Consider the following 21,831-nt stretch of genomic DNA (forward strand, 5'->3'; position numbering starts at 1 on the left):
TCAAGATTCTTAGGAGCCTTATTGTCTTCAGAGAGGATTTGTAGGACCCAATCAAAAGATACTTAGGAGGCCTTTTGTGTGTCTGTCTGTTCTATGAGGCAATACTTTAAGTAATTTTTTTATTTTTTATTTTTTTGAGACAGAACCTCACTCTGTCACCCAGGCTGGAGTGCAATGGCGTGATCTCAGCTGGCTGCAACCTCCACCTCCCGGATTCCAGCGATTCTCCTGCCTCCGCCTCCCAAGTAGCTAGGATTACAGCCATGCACCACCACGCCCGGCTAATTTTGTGTTTTTAGTAGAGACGGGGTTTCTCCATATTGGTCATGTTGGTTTTGGGAGGTCTCAAACTCCTGACCTCAGGTGATCCCCCTACCTCGGCCTCCCAAAGTGCTGGGATTACAGGCGGGAGCCACCGTGCCCAGCCACCACAATCACCACATCCATTTCTTAATTTGAGAATTTTTTTCCTGTCCAGAGAGACTGTCAGTGAAAAACAGTTTTATTTTTTGATCCAGCAAGCCCTTTCTCATTTGTAATTCCTTTAAATTTTAACAACGAAACAGCTCCTTCTTAGCTTACCTGTTTTCTCTTTTTTACTATAGGCAGCTAGAGCAAGTCAGATGGCACCTTCAGCACTTTGCCTGCAAATCTCCTTAGCTAGTTCATCAGATGTATTAGCTATATTTTCTGTTATCTATGTTACCACAGGTGACAGACTTTTCAACACTATAAGGGTTCCCTTTCCTCTAACTACTAATAACATTTCCTTACTTTCCATTAAGCCCCTACCGACAGCCCAAAAGTCACTGTTCTAAGATTTTGTTTCAGTAGCATCTCTCTTGCAGGTACCAAAATGTATTCCAGATATCTACTGCCAACCACCCCTCTCAAAAAAAAAATTTAATGGCATAAAACAACCATGTTCTTATGCTCCCAGACTCCATGGATTAGGAATTCAGACAGAGCACTGCAGGGATGGCTTGCCCCTGCTCCATGATGTCTGCCTTGGCTTAAAGAGACTTAAAGGCTGGCTGGGCACAGTGGCTCACGTTTGTAATCCCAGCACTTTGGGAGGCTGAGGTGTAAGGATCACTTGAGCCCAGGAGTTTAAGACCAGGCTGGGCAACATAGCAAGACCCTGTCTCTACAAAAACTAGTAATAATAAGAAAATTAGCCCGGTGTGCTGGAATGCAGCTGTGGTCCCAGCTACTCATGAGGCTGAGGCGGGAGGCTCTCTTGAGCCCAAAAATTCGAGGCTTCAGTGAGCTGAGATCTTGCCACTGCACTCTAGTCTGGCAACAGAGTGGGACACTGTCTCTAAAATAAATAAATAAATAAATAAAAGACTTCAAGGCTTAGGGCGGCTCAATGGCTAGGGGCTGGTATCACCTGGCAATGTCTTAACCCCACATCTGGGGGATGCTGGCTGTTGCTGGGACTTTATCTGGGACTGGCAGCCAGAACACCTACATGTACCCTTTCCACATGGCCTGGGCTTGCTCCTAGCCTGAGAGATGGGAATTAGGAGCTGCTGATTTTTTTTAGGCCTGGGCCTGAAAAGTAGCACCACATCACTTGTATTGTATGCTATCAATCAAGCAGTCACAGAGCCCAGGTTTAAGAGGAGGGGTTATTTTGACAGGAGGCATGTCAAAGAATTTGGGGACCACGTTTTAAAACTATCACAAGTGCCATTTGCATGGTTTCCTGGAATTGGGTTTGCCTCCCTCTTGGCTTTGTCTAATGCCTGGCTCTGCTTTATACAGCAGCCCAGTCTTTATTGGACTAAGGCACTGGGGATGTTCCTGTCAGGGATCGGTAACCTCAGAGAGGGCTGCTGCAATGTCAGTATTCTCTCTGTCTTCACTTGCCACTGCTACTTAGAGGGTTCGTCATTCCCTTCCAGAGAAGAACTCAGCGGTCCACTTGGTGCTTTCTTAGAAATCAGCTTGGGGGCAGACAGGCGCGGCTTCTGTAGATTCTTAGATGTGCTTTCTGGAAGTGAAAAGGCAACTCAATTTATACTGTGACTCTCACTACCTTTCACTTACCCTGACAAGCTGTAGGGACCTGGAGAATCTCTATAGTTGGTGGCCTAGATACAGCCCCAGCTGGGGGATGAGGCTGCCCTGGACCCTGTTGGGGACTCGCGACTGTTTGAGATGCTTCTTTTTGGGAGCAAGAAAGCCAAGTTGTGAGTATCACCCTGTCCTTTGACTTTTTCTCAGGACTTTTCTGGAGTGGGACGTCTGTGTCTTGTTACTGGGCAAGCTTCTGCTCTAGGCTGGGGAACAAACTCTTGGACTTGCTGACTCAGGTAGCCTTCCTCCTTTTTCTCCTCCTCCACGCTCAGAGTATGGCTTTGGGGTAGCGCAGTGAGAATACCATCCCCAGAATTGGGGCAGTCACTGGGTGGCAGGAGGATGGCGATACCGCTCAGCCAACAGGGTCCTTAGTTGAGAAGCCCAAGAATGCTGAATGACTGGCCACTTTCCAGGTAGTTTCATTTGAAGCAGGCAAGACATTGCTTAATAGGGATGGAAGCATTTTGGACACTGAGCCCTGTATAACCTTCACCTGCAGACAGGCTCACTTCATGGCACTCATAACACATCCTGGAACCTCTCAGGCTGTTTCCAGGACTACTAGGACTTTTTCCCAACTAGCTCCAGCTTGGTCCCTTCTTGTTACTAACACTTATAGTAGCCCTATGACCAGAAAAAGCAGAGCAACTTGGAGCATGCCAAGTTCATCAAGAACTAAAGACAGCCTTCCCTCCAAAAAAGTTCCTCGGGGCACCCGACAATACATGGGACGTTCCTTAGCACAAATACTTCTTGTGTTACCGAAGAGGGGCCTGTGTCACTAGCCCAAGGATTGGGGCGTGTTCCTATGAGACAGTACCAGAGGGAATATTATGCACTTTAACTCTCACTTTCTGTCTGTGTGCATGTGCACACATACACATGATGCTTTTTCTTTTCTTGTTTCTTTTTAAATTTTTGAGACAGGATCTCACTTTGTTGCCCAGGCTAGAGTGCAGTGGTGCGACCATGACTCACTTCGCCTTGACCTCCTGGGCTCAAGGATCCTCCTGCCTCAGCCTCTTGAGTAGCTGGGACCACGGGGGCATGCCATCACACCCAGCTAATTTTTAAATTTTTTTTTTTTTTTTTTTTTTTGTAGAAATGGAGTTTTACCATGTTGGCTAAGCTGGTCTCCAACTCCTGGGCTCAAGTGATCTTCCCACCTTGGGCTGTCAGAGTGCTGGAATTAGAAGCATGAGCCACCATGCCTGGCCCACAGTACTTTTTCTTTAAATTTATTTCTCTTTCCATACTGTAGCTCATACTCTTTCCATTCTAATTATGTGTCTTACATATTTGTGTGTGTGTGTGCATTTATGGTTCTCTGTTTCTTTTAAATATCCTTTGCATTCTCCCCTGCTTTCTTTTATCTGTTCATTTTACTTCATCCCTCCTTAAAATGTTGGTTCTGGCATGTCGCATGCTGCAGTGTTGGCATCCATGCCTGTGTTGAGCGGCAGAACTGGCTGCCTGCTGACAAGGCCGTGGCACAAGTGCCCAGTTCCACAGTGCCTGCCTCCCGGGGCATACTGTGGGATTGTAGAATAACAGAGAGATGATAAGAGAGAACAGCAGTCTTGGGTGTCCGATGGCTGCTTTGTATTTACTTTTAAAAATTATTTATTTTACCTTTATGGAATGATTTATAGTGTTCAAACACTGTTAGAGATTTGCATCATCTTAGCCACACAGCTAGTATGTGAGGATACTCAGAGTAAGTGTTGTCCATGTTGATAGTTAAAAAACCGGAGGCACAGAGAACTTAGAGAGCTTGCCCATGAGCACACCCAGAAAGTGATGGGACCAGGACCCAGCCAGTGTGTAGCTTTCACGCCTAGTGGCAGAGGAGTTTGGGGACTGGCGGCAATACTGGACTGCACCGAGTGCTTTGTGTACCTTTCTCTGTTGTTCTTTAGCCCATACACCACAAAGAGAGAGGCGGGGAAGTCTGCAGATACAATGTCATGTCCCGAGCAGGCATACAGGAGGCCTAGGTTTTTAACTATTTACATTTTCATTTATTTAGTCACTCAACACAAATAATAATTCCTTTTAAGTTCTAGGCACTTTGCAGGGGATATCAAGATTAACAAGATACTGTTACCACCTTCAGGTGAGCTCACTCATAGTCTAGTAAGGGAGAGGAAACAGTCTGGTGCAATGCAGTGTTATACATGCCATCGTAGACGTTTTCCCAGTGGAGGCCTCTGCATAGGCCGTCTCTACCTGAAAGGGGGTAGGGTGTGAAAAAGCTAAGAGTTTGATGTGCCTAAGGGTGGGATACAGGATTGATATGGAGGGAAAACAATGTGGGGTGATAAAGGGGAAAATAGGCAGGGACCAGCTCATGGGGGGCCTTGTCAGCAATGATAGTGAATTTGCATTTTATTCTGTAGATATGAGGAGTTTCAAGCATGATCAGCTTTTCATTTTGGAAAGATATCAGAAGATGAGAGGATGAACCAGAAGTGATTTAAGACTGAAGGCAGAAAGAGGAGTTAAGAGACCAAAGAAGTAGCAGTAGCAGTAGGGATGGGGAGGAGGGGGACACACCTGAGAGATGTTAGGAAGTAGAATTGATAGGACGTAGTCATCAAGTAGATCAATGGGTTTGGGGAGAAGGCTGGATCCAGATGCTTGAAGCAGGAGGGGAACAAACTGTGACCTTTTCTCCCCTCTCAGGAATGAGTTGGAGAAAATATGCAGCAGTAAAAGCCAGGGGAGGTGGAACATAAAGCAACATGGGGATGAGACCGTGAGAGCAGACGTCCAGCGCAGGCACATGGGAAAGAGGGTGCTAGTGTAAGGCCAGCCCTTTTAGATGGGCATTGGGTCCCCACCTCTTCGTTGCCTGCTCAAGGATGTTATTTCTGCATTTGTGCCCTCTGTGTCTGCATTGACAACTTTTCCCTCTCTACTGGATCATTCCAATTACAGCTGCAGAGTTGGCATGGTGGTTCACACCTGCACAGTCCCAGCACTTTGGGAGGCCAAGGCAGGAGGATCACTGGAGGCCAGGAGTTCAAGACCTATCTGGGCAACATAGTGAGACCCCCATCTGTGAAAAAAAAAAAAATTAGCTGGACGTGGTGGCATGAGCCTGTAGTCCCAGCTATTTGTGAGGCTAAGGTGGGAAGATGGCTTGAGTTCAGGATTTTGGGGTTACAGTGAGCTGTGTACTCCAGCCTGAGCCACAGAGGAAGACCCTGTAAGAGAGAGAGAAGGAGAGAGAAAGGAGAGAGGGAAAGGAAGGAGGGAAGGAAGGAAGGAAGGAAGGAAGGAAGGAAGGAAGGAAGGAAGGAAAGAAGAGAAGAGAAGAGAAGAGAAGAGAAGAGAAGAGAAGAGAAGAGAAGAGAAGAGAAGAGAAGCTTCTATTACGCCATATTCTTCTCCAACTACCATCCCATTTCTTTGTTCCTTTTTTAGGAAAACTCTAAAAGAGTTGTCTGAACTCTGTCTCCACTGCTTCTCTTCCCTTTTTCTTAAATTTTTCCAGTCATGTTTCCCTTCCTACCTCTCTACCAAAACCTCTCTTCGTCAGGTCACAGTGACCTCTATGTTTCAAATCATTTCTCAGCCCTTCTCTCAGTTGTTGGCAGGTTTGACTCAGTTGGTCACTCCCTGTTTCTTGAGCGTCTCAGGACATCACTCTTCGTGGTTTTCTTCTTTTCTCACTAAATGCAGTTCTCAGTCGGTCTCCTTGGCTGGTTCTTCTTCCTTGTCCAGACCCGAAAACACTGGAACGTACTAGCACTTGGACTTTTCTAGCTACGCTTATGCTCTAGAGGATCTCATTTGGCCACATGGTTTTAAATATTTCTATATGCCACTAATGACTCTCATATTGAAATTTATAACCCAGACTCTATTCTACCAGTGCTCAGGCCAAATATCCTGATGCTGTCCTAGACTTCCCTTTTGTGTCTCTCACTGCTCATCTAACCCATCAGCAAATTGCATTGGCCCAGCCCTCAAAGTAGCTCCGCCTCTACCACTATCCTTCTGATCCAAGTCATATAATAATTGCTTGTCTGGATTGCTGCAGTGGTCTTCTAAATAGTCTCCTTGTTGCCACCCTGTACCCCTGCCTGTCAACCTCTGATGTAAAGTCAGATCTTGTCACTGTCCTGCTCACACCCCTTCAAGAGCTTCCTTCTCTTTGAGAGTGTAAGCCCAAGTCTTATCCGTGGCCCATGGGGCTTTCCATGGTGTGGCTTCTGGTGTCTCTCAGGCTCATCTTCAGCCCACACTTCGTTGTTTCCCTGCACTCTGGCCACACAGGCCTCCTTGTTGCCCCTGAAATACAGTAGGCATGTGGTTATCTTTGCCCTGCTGCACTTTCTGTCTGGAACATTCCTCCTCTGGATAGACACATTACTCACTTCCTTCGGGTTGTGTTCATGTGTCCCCTGGCAAGAGGGGCTTCCCTGACCTCCCTACGTAAAACAGCAACTCATCCCCACTGCTCATCTCTGATCCCTTTCCCCTTCTTTATTCTTCTTTATTGGCCCCCAAACCATCTCACAGAGTTGATTTGTTATCTACTCACTCTAAACAAATAAGGCAGCTTCATGTGCCCCCACCAGAATGTAACCTATAGAAAAAGAGACTTTGTCTGTTTTCAGTCTCTGCTGATCCTTTTTGTTTTTTTCTCCTTTGAGACAGGGTCTCACTCTGTTGCCCAGGCTGGAGTGCAGTGGTGTGATCGTGGCTCGCTGCAGCCTTGACCTCCCAGGCTCAAGCAGTCCTCCTACCTCAGCCTAAAACAGTGCCTGGAATAGACTTGGTGCTCAATGTATCTGGTTGAATGGATAGAGAGCCAAAATGTATCTCCGGCCTGGTGGGGTTGCACACCGTGGTCTGGGTGATAGGTGGCTTCCTTTGTTCAGATGCAGAGAAGGCTAGCAAGGAGCTGGCCTAGGAACCAGGAAGAAGTGAAGCTAGAGACTCTCAGTGGCTTTGCTCCCGTGGTGGCGTCTGAAGGCAGCCTGGATCCAGGCCCTACTCTTCTCATGACCGTGGTCTCCTCTTGTCCAACAGGGGAGAATGATCTTACTTTCCCTCCCAGTCTCAGTTTGAGGAACTAGGAAACAACTAGACAGAGTGGAACTGAAGCCCAGGAATGAGCACTCTCTCCCATCCATGCCAGGGGATGCCACCTGCTGTGCAAACTCTTTGTTACAAGGATCCAGACATCCTGACACCTGGCTCCCATTGTGTCCCTCCTGAAGCCTCCCTAGTGTTCCCTCTCTAGGTGACAGACTCTCCTGACCCTCCTTCAGCCTGGGAGCAAAGACTGATGGAAGCTGATTCTTAGGGTGGCTGAACTAGTTCCACTTCCAGGGAATGCCCCCATAAGAGCATCAGAGCCTGTAGTAGTGAGAGAGAGATCCAATCCAGACACCATGGAAGCTAAGCTGGCCTGTGGGGAAGTGGGGAAGGAAGGCCAGGGCAGTGGCTCTGCACTGGGATGGGATGGGCCAATAACATGCAGGCGTGGCCTTTCCTACCTGCATCTTTTTACTACTGCTGTGGAGCAAATCACCCCAAAACTTAGTGGCTTAACACAGTTGATTGTTTCTCACATTTCTGTGGGTTTTCCGGTGGTTCCTCTGCTGGATTGCCCTGGGCGCACTCATGTAGCTGTGTCCGGCTGGGCCTGGGTCCAAGGTGGCCTCACTCGTGAGTCAGACAGTTGTAGGCTGGCTATTGACAGAGGTGCCTCGGTTACATTCCACGGGACCTCTTGTCCTCTAAAAGACTAGACTGGCTTCCTTATGTGACGGTGGCAGGGCAGCATTCCAGGTGGGTAAAGGGAGAAACTACAAGGCCTCTTGAGGCCTCAAGTTTAGAATTTGGACAACTTTTAGTTTCCACTGCCACACTGTATTATATACTCAAAGCACATCACCAAGATCAACCCAGATTTGAGGGGCAGAGAAATAGACTTCACCTTTCCATAGCTTGAGCTGCCAAGAATTCATGGCCATATTTGATTTACTCCCCGCCCACCTCCCTCCGCCCCGACAATGTTCAGGATCCATGGACAGTGGCAAACTGACCAAGTTTCCCAGGTGATTACTCTGAAGAGTCAGCCCCATGTGAATATTAGTAATTATCAAGCTAAGTTGGAACACTGTGTTAGGCCCCAAGCTCAACGTTCCACAGGTACTATCTCTATTTCTCACAGGGATTCTCTGAGATATGTGATTTTTTTTTTTTTTTTTTTTGAGACAGAGTTTCACTCTTGTTGCCCAGGCTGGAGTGCAATGGCATGATCTCGGCTCACTGCAACCTCTGCCTCCTGGGTTCAAGCAATTCTCCTGCCTTAGCCTCCCGAGTCACTGGGATTACAGGTGCCAGCCACCACACCCAGCTACATTTTTGTTGTTTTTAGTAGAGACAGGGTTTCGCCATGTTGGCCAGGCTAGTCTTGAACTGCTGACCTCAGGTGATTCACCTGTCTCAGCCTCCCAAAATGCCAGGATTACAGGCATGAGCCACTACACCCAGCCAAGATATGTGACCTTCCAACACCCATTTTTTATGAGGCTTAGGGAGAGAAGATTACTTGCTCAAAGTCATGAAGCTTATAAATGGCTACACTGAATCTTGAACACCAAGGCTGTGATGTTCTTACCGTCTGTTGAGACTGACTGGCTAGCCATAACCTGATTAAAAACAAAACAAAACAAAACAGTACTAATGATAATGAGCATTTCACATCCATGGTCTCATTGGCTCAGTATGACAACCCTGTGATGTAAAATGTGGAACGGTTTTGAAGAAATGAAACTGGATGTTCAGAGTGTGAGTCCATTGCTAATAAGAGGTAGAATCAGGAACATGCGGACAGATAACAGAGAATTCTACCCAGGAGGGCAGGGCCTTATCTTTATTGTTTACCAGACCTTGGAGTGAGTGACTGGTGCCTTCTCTGTGATGAACCCGGGGCTCCTGGGCTCCAAGTCAGTAAGGGCAGCTCCTCTGTGGTGCAGTGCACTGGGCCTGGCCTGTGGGGAGGCCAGGGCAAGGGTAGCACGTGAAGCTATGGGCCCCAGGTCATCAGTGAAACCAAAGACAGGACCTTCAGAGGAAAGGGACAGTTTACTCTCTACTTTATGCTGCATGAGAGGAGAGAAATGAAACCTCAGTTCAAGCAGGGTAGGCATTGAGAGAAAGTTGTTAACCTGTGTGGATTTATTTGTGCTGGAACCACTAAGGGAAGTTATAGAATCATTCTTTCTGAAAGCATGCTGGGATCAGATGGACCAGAGGCCCTGAATCATTTTCCTATCCCAAGGAGCCATGCCCCACACTACCATAAGTAACAGTGGTTCCATGGACTGGTGAGTTCTCTACTGGGCAGCTGGGAAGACACAGCCCTAGGGAACCACATATCAAAGTGCCTGAGCAGGTGAGGCAGGTATAGTTTAAAAAGGCTTCCCAAGAGACTGTGAGTCTCATTAGGTGCCTGCCATCTCCCAGTAGAATATAAGCTTCATGAAGACATGAATTTGTCTGTTTTGTTTATTCTTATATCTAGCTCCTAGAACAGGCCTAGCATAGAGTAGGTGCTCACTAAGTATTTGTTGAATGAAGAAACAAATGAAATTGTCCTCTGTCAAATGCATCTTCAGTTGAGAACTAAAACAGAGTCCTTTGTGTAGCACAGGCACTCATTCACTTAGGGGCTAGACTGATGGCCTTTTTGTATTTATGGTTCTATAAAATAAGAGAGACATGAGGCCTCCATCAGTTGTGAGGAAGTTGGGATCTCCCCCCGCCTCAAGCCTGGCGCCTTGCCCTGCCGCTCCCTACCCCAGGGAGTGCCGGGGCTTACTCTGTTCACACCTCCTCACTGAGCAGAGCCTCTTTGGTCATCGGCTTGGCTGGGCACTGCATTTCTCTCATCTGTGCCCATATACACATGGGATGGCCCTTGTTTGACTTGCCCTTTGAAAAACAACTTAAGCATGTTGAGGTTTCCTGTTGATAGGGGGCAGCCAGAGGCCTGTGACCCAGCAGGGAATTGTCAGCCAATCCCTGACTCACCCAAGCTCCAGTTTTCTGTGTGTGAGCAAGCAGTGACAGCAGCCTGGCTCAGGGGCAGCTGGCTCCCTTCCTGTGGGTGGCATGGCATTCCGGAGCCTGAGAGGCTAGGCAGCCCAGAGCTGAGGGCCATGGCCTTAGGGTCAGGTAGGCCTTGTACTGTGCAGTGTTGGCAAATCCTGTTGTTTTTGAACTGAAACTGTTTGTAAAGAATTCTGAAAGTTGACAGTGGTTGCACTAGTAGACAAGTAGCAAAATGTGCCCAAGAGGAAGTATGCTCATGGTTTTCTTCAATAAGCTCACCTTTCCCTTCCTTTTGCTGTTCATCATTCACTGAGTACCTTCCAGACACTGTCTGTTTGTCCCTGGGCCTGGAAGAAACCATGGTCTAGTAGGGAAGACCAAGAAGTCCCTTGATACAAGTGCTGTGGCAGGGGTGTGCCAAGTGCTGTGGGGATTTCTGTAGAGCTGCCTCAGGGCCCTGGCGGTTCAGAAAGTGGCAGAGGCAACTGCTGCCTCTTCAGAGAGGCAGCCCAGTGTAGTGGAAGTTCATGTCCTGGTTTCACTTACCAGCTGAGTGACCTTGGATGAGATGTTAAATCTTTCTGTGCCTTAGTGTTTTTTATTTGTAAAATGAAGACAATAAACACAATAACCTCATAGAATTTTCAGGAAGATTAAATGAGTTAACATATGTAAAAACATTTATTCAGAACTGTTCCTGGTATTTGCCAAGATCTGCATGTAGATTTGGAGCTGGGACATGGTGGGTGCTTATTGGCTGTGATGCCACTGCTGGAGGGTGGAGCTGCTTAAGGAGTTGGTCTCCCCACCCCATTGGCTTCCTCGTTGACAGAGTGGAAAAGACTCTTTCCTGAGGGGCCCTTCTGACCTTTCTGAGGCCCTCAGGGATTCTAATTCTTGTCAGAACCCAACATGAAGAAGTGAGACGTAGGTCTAGTAGCAGAAGTCCCAGGGGAGACAGAGGCTTGTTAAGGGGAAAAATCAAAGGGTTTGGGAGTGGTGTTGGAGAACCGTCTTGCACCAGTTCACAAGAGCTGATCAGTGGCATCTCTTCTGAACTCCACAGCCAATGACGTCACATTGGTAACTCAGCCAGAGTTGGAATATTTATACTACCAACATTGGCAAGTGCTACCAATCTGCTGTTGCCCCCAGACAGCCGGTTGTTCAAACTTGTTTGGTTTTGGGTTTTTTGGTCCCTTTTTCCCTCTTTTTGCCATACACAGAGTCTCACTATGTTGCCCAGGCTGGTCTTGAACTGCGGAGCTCATGCAATCTTCTTGCCTCTGCCTCCCTAAGTGGTGGGATTACAGGTGTGAGCCACCACCCCTTCTGAGAACTGGTTGTTAAGCATGTCGCAGCACACCACTGGGCTTTCTGCCCTCCTGTTGGCAGATGTGGACTCTTGGGATACTCTCGCTTGGCACAGAACAGGTGTTTCAGACATTACTCAGGGTGCTTGGGGATGGTTTGGGCAGAGAGGCCTGTTGAGTTTGGCCTGCTGTGATTAAGCAGCTATTGCTCTCCTTGAAGACAGCCTTCAAGGTACATTACTTGAATAGAATACTCTTTGAGAGTCCTCCAGGAAAAAGATGCTGAGTTCTGTAGGAATGAAACAGGATGCCTCTGGTTGGTCAGCCACTCACTGCCATTTTTTCTTTTCCTTTGTTTTGTTTTGCCCCCAGGTCTCAGTCAGTCTCTCCACCTCCAGTTCTTTCCCCACCAAGGAGTCCCATCTACCCACTCAGTGATAGTGAAACCTCAGCCTGCAGGTACCCCAGCCACTCCAGCTCTCGGGTGCTCCTTAAGGACCGGCACCCCCCAGCTCCTTCACCCCAGAATCCTCAAGATCCCTCCCCAGACACTTCCCCACCTACCTGTCCCCTCAAGACCACCAGCTTCGGTTATTTGGACAGAAGCCCTTCGGCGTGCAAGAGAGAAGCCCAGAAGGAGAATGTCCAAGGCGCAGCCCAGGATGTAGCAGGGGTAGCTGCCTGCCTCCCCCTTGCCCAGAGCACGCCATTCCCAGGGCCAGCGGCTGGCCCCCGGGGCGTCTTGCTGACCCGTACCGGTACCCGCGCCCACAGCCTGGGCATCCGGGAGAAGATCTCAGCATGGGAAGGTCGCCGAGAGGCGTCGCCCAGGATGAGCATGTGTGGAGAGAAGCGGGAGGGCTCTGGGGGCGAGTGGGCGGCCAGTGAGGACTGCCCTAGCCTGGGCTGTCCCAGCGTGGTGCCGTCCCCCTGCAGCTCAGAAAAGACCTTTGATTTCAAGGGCCTCCGGAGGATGAGCAGGACCTTCTCCGAGTGTTCCTACCCAGAAACTGAGGAGGAGGGAGAGGCGCTCCCTGTCCGGGACTCTTTCTACCGGCTGGAGAAACGGCTGGGCCGGAGTGAGCCCAGCGCCTTCCTCAGGGGCCATGGCAGCAGGAAGGAGAGCTCAGCAGTGCTGAGCCGGATCCAGAAAATTGAACAGGCCCTGAAGGAGCAGCCAGGCCGGGGGCTCCCCCAGCTCCCCAGCAGCTGCTACAGCGTGGACCGGGGGAAAAGGAAGACTGGAACCTTGGGCGTCTTGGAGGAGCCGGCAGGGGGCGCGAGTGTGAGCGCTGGCAGCCGGGCAGTCGGAGTGGCTGGAGTTGGCGGGGAGGCGGGCCCACCCCCAGAGAGGGAAGGCAGTGGTTCCACTAAACCCGGGACCCCTGGAAATAGCCCTAGCTCCCAGCGGCTGCCATCGAAGAGTTCCCCCGATCCCACTGTGAACCCTGTCCCCAAACCCAAGCGCACCTTTGAATACGAGGCTGACAAGAAGCCCAAGAGTAAGCCCAGCAATGGTCTACCTCCTTCACCCACACCTGCTGCTCCACCCCCCTTGCCCTCCACCCCAGCCCCGCCTGTCACCCGGAGACCCAAGAAGGACATTCGTGGTCACCGCAAGTCCCAGAGCAGGTAATGCATGCGCCTCCGGTGTGTTGTAGCTGAATACCGTGGTTTTCTTTTAAATTTTAAATGGACAGTGCAAACACAGATTGTAGGGTGGGTCACAATCAGTAGTGCTTCGTAAGCCCTGAAGTACTGAATAATTGTTAGGTGGTAGTTGTGGTAGTGAAAAATGAGATTGTTCTGTTCTTACAAGATACTTGACATGAGTGGGAATGCTTACAGGATAGTTGGGACCTGAGTGCTGGTCACTGAAGGTATTGGCTGGATTTGGCCTTTGGAGTTAGAGCTGGGCTGTGTCCTGCCCCTGTCGGAGCTTCCTCAGTCCTCTGTCGGGAGTAGGTAAAGCAGGCAGTCCTTTGTGGACTAGTAGGATCTTAGCCTCCCTACCACCTGAAGTGCCAGCATTAGAAATTATTTTCTTTGAATGAAGCATTATCTGAATACTGCATTTTGTCATTAACATGGTAGTACCGGCAAATTTAACACAATTCCCTCTCTCCTGAGGGCCTCCGGGCCATATACGAACCCTGGGCCTATATCAAGAGGGGATTATTGGGGAGATTGATGAATAAAGGAGTAAAACAGGAATGAGCCTGTTCCAAGGCTCACGTTGGTTTCCTGGTCAGTCTCAGGATTTCTAACCCCAGATTACCAAGGGCTGTCTCCCCAGTAACTCGGAGCTGGAGCTGTTGGAACTGGTGAAAGCTGGCAGGCGTCTTATTCTCTGAATCAGGGTAGGCTGGGAGTGAGCTTCCTTCGGAATACTCATCCTCCTACATCTTACTGCCTTTCTCATCTGACCCCACGACAGATGGGTATTCACGTTTGTTTCACTTCTGGGGATTCTTTAGTCTGTCCCCACACTTCAGGCTTCGTCTAACATATCCCATCTTATATATAAACTTTCCTGCCATGTGCAGAAAGGAAGAAATTTCAAAGATTCAGACCCCCGAGCTGGAACAGCCCATGGCTAAGGGTAATCCCATGTTTGAGTCCACCTCAGAATTCTCACTGGCTCTTTAATTCTTAAACGGCCTGCCAAGAGTGTTTGCTTTGTCCTTATTCATCCATTTATATAAACATTCATCTAGAGCCTGCTGTGCACCAAGAGTGTGCTGGTCAAGAGGATGCAGAGGCAAATAGACATGGTTCTTCCATTCAAGGACTTCGTGGTCTGATGCACAGATAAATTATGGATAATGTCATATGTGCCATAACTCATGGCAGTGCAGGAGGCCGCAGAGACCCAGAGAAGGGGCATCTGAGTTAGATGGGGGAGAGAAGGGAGGCTCCTCATAGAGGGAGTTGCTGAGCTAAATTTAGAAGAGCCAAAAGCAGTTGACTAAGTGACCAAAGGGAGTGGGGGGAGAGTTCATCAGCCTGAAGGTTTTACACATACTCCACCCCACACTGCATTTATATATAATATATACACACATATACCATATGTGGAGGAGTCCCTTTGTGTGAGAATTAACTTAGCAAACTTAAATCTGTGCTCTTGGAAAAAGAGAAACAGTTCCAGAAGTGCAGTCTGTTCTGTATGCCGTTTCACATGGTGAACATGTTCCATGAGGAGTGGAGATGGTAAGTTTGTGTCTGTTATACCAAGTGTGATTCTTACATTTAATATACTTTTTTATTTAAAAAAAAAAAAAAAAAAAGCAGTCCAGGTGAGATGGCTCACACGTGTAATCCCAGCACTTTGGGAGGCTAAAGTGGGAGGATCATTTAAGACCAGGAGTTCAAGACAGCCTGGACAACATAATGAGACCCCATCTTTACAAAAAAATTTAAAAATTAGCTGGAGTGTTGGCATGTGCCAGTAGTCCCAGCTACTTGGGAGGCTGAGGAGGGAGGATAGCTTGAGCCTAGGAGGTTGAGGATACAGTGGGTATGATCACACCACTGCACTCTAGCCTGGGCAACAGCACAAGACCTTATCTCGCAAAAAAATGTGTGTGTGTGTGTGTGTGTGTAAAATGCAAGCCAAGTGTTTCTTCTGGCATTCAGCCAAAAAAAAAAATTCCTGGGGAGAAACTATTAGTTTTAATGAGAGATGGCATGTTGGTCCTCAGTATGACACCTTCCTGGGGGATTTTCAAGGATAATTTGACTGAATATGATTTGTGTCTTATTTACTGACTTGAGGGCTACCTGCATATGATGCTGAGTCTACTGTATATGCCAAAGAAAACTTGCTGTCACACTAACTCTGGTCCTGGGCCAACATTTGCAAACCACTGTGCTCAGCCATTGGATGTTTATCTAGTTAAGAATCTGGGCCAAAGACAGAAATTTGGGAGTCATCAAGATAGAGATGGTAGATATGGCAATGGCCCATGGATATTTGGTCCCTAGAAAGTGCAGAGTGAGAAAGAGTTTTTAAGACAGAACTCTGAGAGACCCAGACACTTAAAAAGCAAATGGAAAAGGAGAACCCCTCATAAGAGCCTGAAAAGTAGTGGCCAGGAGTTGAAAAGAAAAGCTGAAAGCCAGGAGGGAATGTGTCATAGAGGCACAGGGAGGAGATGCCAATATAAAGGGTGTTCGGTTGTGTTGAGTGCTTGGGGCAGGGCAGGGACAGGCAAGCTAAGAACAAGCTGTAGCCTTCAGGACACTTTTAGCCCTTTCCCTGCACGGTAGGACTCTCAGGAGAAGCTGTTAGGAAACAAGAGAAAAAGGCCTCTTGGCTGAAAGGTCTGATGGTGCCCGAAAGAAGAGGAGGTGTTCCTGGGTGGGAGGAGGGATCCAGTCAGTGCCTTGCCTTCTCTCCCTCCCCAGGAGCCTGCGGGGACTTACCTTGGAGAGGGAGAGGATGCAGTTGGGGTCTCAGATGAGGGATGTACCTCTCAGATGAAGGAGAGGAGCAGAAAGTGCTGTAGGCTCAGGGAGTCTTAGGAGACAGCAAGCTGTGGTCTTGAAATTGTACAGTAGAGAGGAAGGTTGTCCAAGGGATGGAAAGGAGCAAACTACTAGCTGAAGGGAAGCTGGGTCTTGGAAGCAGCTTCTGACTGCAAATTGTCCTCCCAGCTCCACCTTGGCAGTGGTCTTATTTGTTTTAAGGGCTCAGCCCTTCCTGCTTCAACAAACCACCCAGCAACAACTGCTTTTCCAACCCCCTGACAGCCCTGAGTGGGACCCTCCCAGTGTTGAGCCTTCCTACCTGCTTAGTGCAATGGCAAGAGTCCCTGGCTAGGATGCAGATGAGGATGTGAGACCCCAGAGGCAGACCAGGCACTCGATTCCAGTGTAATCACAGACACTTCTCAAGGAGGATATTCTCTAGGGCTTGAGGCCAAAATTAATAGTTAACAGCTCAGGCCCTGGAGTGAGACATCACCTGGGAGAATCATGCCTCTGTCACTTCCATCTCCTCTTTCACAAGATGTCACAATACTGGTGGCACTGTTGTGAAGATTAATGAGGTAACACATGTAAAGGTGCATTTGATGCAGTACCTGGAACAGCATGCTTTTAAGCTGGGGTAGTTGTTGTTACCTAATATCGGTATTATTCGGGAAAGGCACATTGCAGGCACCCAGGCTGGGGCCTTTCAGACCACCTGTCTCTTACTTTGGGTGGTAAGTTTGGACCTACCTTGATGTTCTTTCAGAAGCTGGCTTTATGAGGAGGGCCTATGGTCTTTGCTGTTGCCATGGACATTCCCCAGCAAGGCAGCAGAGATCTGATTCAGCAGGAATGACTCTTGCTCTTGTTATCCACAGAAAATCCTTTGAGTTTGAGGATGCATCCAGTCTCCAGTCCCTGTACCCCTCTTCTCCCACTGAGAATGGTACTGAGAACCAACCCAAGTTTGGATCCAAAAGCACTTTAGAAGAAAATGCCTATGAAGATATTGTGGGTAAGCAATGGCAGAGGTGGCGGCTGGGTCATCTCAGGGGGCTACAGAAGAACAGGAACAGGAGGAAACACCTAGATTGACCTCCTTCACTGTGGGCAGGCATGGTTCCACCTTCTGGAACTCCTCCTGGAAATGGGACATCGGGCGAAGCACCTTAGCAAAGACAGAGCGGCTTTGTGATTAAAAGCCTGGCTCTTGAATGAACTGAAATCCAAAGGACGTTTGGGGACATGAGAAGGAGAAAACGACATCATTCCTTTCCCTTATTTTTGGAAGGCTTTGAAGTCCAACAGGCCCTCTTCCTTAGCTGTATGTCCTTAAGGCAAATCACTTAACTTTTGTGAAGACTCTGTTTTTCTCTTATAAAATGATGATGTGACTATATTAACAACAACAGTAATAGTAATAACATTTTGAGCCGGGCATGGTGGCTCATGCCTGTAATCCCAGCACTTTGGAGGCTGAGGTTGGTGGATCACCTAAGGTCAGGAGTTCGAGACCAGCCTCTGTCTCTACTAAAAATACAAAAAATTAGCTGAGCATGGTGGGGGGCGCCTGTAATCCCAGCTACTAGGGAGGCTAAGGCAGGAGAATCGCCTGAACCCAGGAGACTGAGGTTGCAGGGAGCTGAGATCACGCCGTTGCACTCCAGCCTGGGCAATATGAGCAAAACTCCGTCTCAAAAAAAAAAAAAAAAAAAGTAATAATACTTCGTAAGGTTGTTGTTAGAATTAAATAAGACTGAGTGTCTGGTGCAGGCCTGCTACCTGGTCAGAGATGGCCATCTTCTTTCTGTGTTCTTATGTGGTGGAAGGGGCAGAGGGAGTTCTCTGGGGTCTCTTTTAAAAGGGCCCTAATTGGTGAAGGCCCTGCACACGTGACCTAATCACCTCCCAGAGGCCTCACCTACAAATGCCAGCACATTGGGGATTAGGTTTCAACATAGGAATTTTGGGGGACACAAACATTCAGTCTATTGTACAAGCTAAGAAGTTTCATTGCCCTAGTTTCATGGGTGCTGGCAGAAGACATGAGACCCCTGGGTCACAAAGGACTTTATTACTCATGGCACAGCAGGCAGCATGAGCTTCGTGTTCACACAGGTTTCCCCTTGTGCATAAGTCCCATGGGGCAGTGTGGAGAAGGCCCAGGTGGAAGCTGCAGACACTGCAGGTCCATGTCCCAGGTGGGGAGCCCAAGCGTAGGAAACCCCAGTCTTTTCAGAGACTGCTGGCAAACCTGCCTAACCTTGGTCCTTGGAGGAAACATTATCTTTATCATTCTGGTCAGGAAACAAATCTGCCTCTGCCCTGAAGGGAGACACTATCTCTGTCTTCCGAGGCTGTTTGCTGTATAAATACCTTTTAAAATAGAGTCTGGAACTGTCAGTTCCTCTTGTTCAGAAGAAGGGCAGAAATGCAAGACTCCATTGAGATTTGTCTTCCAACAGGTGGGAAGACATGGTATTGGCAAACTTGTGTTCACGGATCAGACGAAAGATAGATGCTGTAGCCTGGGTTGCATTTGTTTTGTTTTGTTTTGTTTGTTTGGCGTTCATTTCAATTCTGTTAGCATCCTCTTCAGTAAGGGGCTTTGATTCTGCTCAGGTGAAGTGTGGTGTCAGTGTCGGTTAGTGGGGAGGAGAGAGGCTGTGTGTTGCCTGCCGGCTCCCTCTCTGGGCCCCTGTCTTGCCTCTGTCTTGGGCCCTGAATCAGAAGAATGTGTTGTTAGTTAATACATGAGAGAGAGAAGTGGCCCGGGGTAGAGAGAACCCTCCAGATTCTCAGAAGCCTAGAATCTTTTTTTTTTTTTTTTTGAGATGAAGTCTCACTCTGTCGCCCAGGCTGGAGTGCAATTGGTGTGATCTCAGCTCACTGCAAGCTCCGCCTCCCGGGTTCATGACATTCTCCTGCCTCAGCCTCCCCAGCAGCTGGGACTACAGGCGCCCGCCACCTCGCCCGGCTAGTTTTTCATATTTTTTAGTAGAGACGGGGTTTCACCGTGTTAGCCAGGATGGTCTCGATCTCCTGACCTCGTGATCCACCCGCCTCGGGCTCCCAAAGTGCTGGGATTACAGGCGTGAGCCACCGTGCCCGGCTGGCTCAGAAGCCTGGAATCTTATGAAGAGAGGGCCATCTGTTCCCTCATTTGATCTGAGCCATCGGTTTCATAGCCGTTTCCTTGCCACTTGCTGGGCCAGCGTTTCTGGGGAGACAGCAGCCATGCCGGGACCCGCAGGGACACTGCTTTCCCAGGAACAGAGTGTATAGTCTGTAGTCACGCAAAACTGGGTCACAGCTGGAAGACTGTAGGAGTGAGGTCCCTAGAACAGCAAAAGAGTTTGGGGAGGGAGGCCCTTTCCCTTATCCCTGGGGAAAAGACAGCTTTGTACCCACAGGCAACCCAGAGCAGAGGTCAAGAGCTAGGGGCATCAGAACCAAAGATCCAGAAGCCAGGTGGGCAGTTAAGGAAGATGCCCCAACTCCAGCCCATACCCCAGTTCTACTCAGCCACCCAAGAGGCAGCCAGTGCTGCTCCTGTATTTCTCACCTCCTTGTACAATACCAACATCCTGGAGTGGAAGAAAATCCTCCCGAATGAGTGAGTAGGCAGAGGCCTAGACACACTTGCCCTCCTCTTTCCCTTCTCTCAAACCTGACCTAAGAAAGCCTGGGGAACAGCTCTGTTGGCCAGCTCAGTTCTTCCAAAATTCTGCCCCCCAAACATTGCCCCAGAAAGTCCCGACCAGAGCCCTGGATGGTGGAACTTTGGACAATCCCTTTCTCAAATTTCAGTTCAGATGATCCAAGAACCTATCCCACAGGAAATCCTGCTCAGAGAATGGAGAACGGCAGGACCACAGGATTGCCAGCACCCAGCGTAGTCAAGGGACATCAGAAAACCACAGTCCTCTCTGCCCACAGCAGCAGCTACACTGGGTGCTCCCAGTGTCCTGGGCAGCAAACTGACACAGTACAGTTTCTGCCAAACTAGAGTGAATGAGAATGTTCCCTGCAACAGGAGGTAGGGAGTGGGTGGGGCAACAGAGCGGCCTCCCCGCTCATTAGGGAGGACTCTCTTCCACTCTGGGTGTTGCATGAGGAGTTAAAAAAATATGGGAGCAGCTTGGCTGCTTCTTGGGTGGCTTAGTACAGCTAGGGGTCAGCGCTGTGTGGGCAAAAGGTAGAGGTAGCTGCTCACCTGGCTTCTGGATCTTTGGAACACTTAAAGGACAAGGAAAGAAGAGAGGGAGAGGATGCGGGAGAAAGGGAGGGGAGCGACCCAAGCACCAGTTTGGGAATACACTACATCGGCTGTTTAGGTTTTGCTTTGGCCTGGTGGGGTGGTGGGGTGGTTTCCGGAGTCTGCAGTTAGGACAGTGCCCTGTGCATGTTTTCCTTTTTTGTCTCCCCACAGCAGCCCAATCTGAATTTCTGGGACCTGACTAGGGAGGCCAGAGGGAAATACAGAGGAAAATAGTCCCTTTCTGTTAGATTCTGGTGGGTTTCTTTTTCATTCCCTGGGGACAGGCCTGAGAGTTTGGAGCTCCCCCACAAGGCTTCAGGGGGTGTCTTATTGCTGAACTCAGAATGGCAGTTTCCCGTCTTGCCTCGGACCGATCAGTGGCTTGGACTTCCTGGGAGCCGTCTGTCTGGTCTGGGCCCAGCCTGTGCTCTGTGGGGTGAAGGATGACTCTGACCCTGCTGGATCAGGCTCCTGCAGGCACGCAGGCATTATGGAGCTGTTGGGAGGCAGAGAGCCTAGTGCTCATCTCCATCTTGGGTCCTGGTGATTGGACTGGAGTCCTGTCTGTCAGAGGTGGAGGGCCAGTTGGCCCCAAGACAAATGTGTCTCTCTGTGAGCAGTGGACTCGAAAGGGGGTTGTGGGGGGTTTGCTGGCCTCCTGCCTACACTAGGCATGATGCCTGAGGAGCTGGGGTGGGGTACTCCCAAAATACTGAGGTTTACCCTGCTAACTTGCAGAAAAGGAGTTTGGAAAGAAAGTTACTGCCTTGCTGCTTCCTGGGGCTGCTATTTCTCGCCTGTCCCATCTGACATCTGCCCCTGGAAGATGCTGCTATTCTACAAGGCCTTATGTTTGCATTCTGAGCCTGACACTTAAAATGCACCCAAGGAAGCAGCTTGTTAAGGAGTTATGTGGAGTGGCCTCGGCGCCTGAGCTGCATTCCTGCAGATTCGCACTCCCATCAGCTAGCCTGGGCTGAGGGAGCGTTTCCAAGAACTTCAGTGGGATGTAAGCTGGGGACCGGGCCAGTCAGCCTGGACTGCAAAAGCCTTTTGAGCCTCCACTGTCTCTGGTTGCTTCCCTTATGTGCCCCCAGGCTGGGAAACAGTAAGGAGCAGAGGACACCCACTGGGATGGAGGTTGCAGTGGGAAACAAAACAGCCAAGAGGTGCAGCCCAGGGAAGGTGCCGGGGCTGTCGAGAAATGGTGTCAAGTCTTGGAGGGTGGGCAACAGCTGGCCCCTTAGAGGCCCCAATCTGATCTGTTGCTGGGGAGTTGGGCTCTTAGCCTGGCCCTTTCTGTCCTGTGTGAGAGAGGGAAAAAGGCTGAGAACCAGGAGAAACAGCTGGTTGGAACCAGAGGAGGTTGGGGAGGGAAGCTGCAGACCCAGGACCCTAGTGATGGGTGTGGTCCAGGAAGCTTAGGACTGTGTTTGGAGAAATTCTCAGTGCCTATGCGCATACACACACCCCTTTCCTAACTGGGTTTACCAGTTGGGTTGGGGTGGGGGAGTGCTGTATGTGTGGTTAAGACCAAAGGAGTTATGGGGAGGAGTGAAGGGTTGTGGGGAGGAGTGGGAGGTTGTGGGGAGGAGTGGGAGGTTGTGGGGAGGA

General features: G+C 49.3%; 1 protein-coding gene across 2 annotated transcripts in view; it reads left to right on the top strand.

Annotated features, from left to right (window-relative positions):
• Nucleotides 1–21,831, top strand: part of DENND2B (DENN domain containing 2B) — a 116,413-nt gene that overhangs the window by 66,532 nt on the left and 28,050 nt on the right. For both annotated transcript variants that reach the window (XM_023189897.1, XM_023189898.2), the window contains exons 3-4: nt 11,853–13,112; nt 16,835–16,971. In XM_023189897.1, coding sequence (XP_023045665.1) covers nt 11,853–13,112; nt 16,835–16,971 — 1,397 coding nt within the window. The remainder of the gene's footprint in view (nt 1–11,852; nt 13,113–16,834; nt 16,972–21,831) is intronic.

The sequence above is a fragment of the Piliocolobus tephrosceles genome, chromosome 13 (assembly GCF_002776525.5).
Source record: "Piliocolobus tephrosceles isolate RC106 chromosome 13, ASM277652v3, whole genome shotgun sequence".
Classification (NCBI taxonomy): Eukaryota; Metazoa; Chordata; class Mammalia; order Primates; family Cercopithecidae; genus Piliocolobus; species Piliocolobus tephrosceles.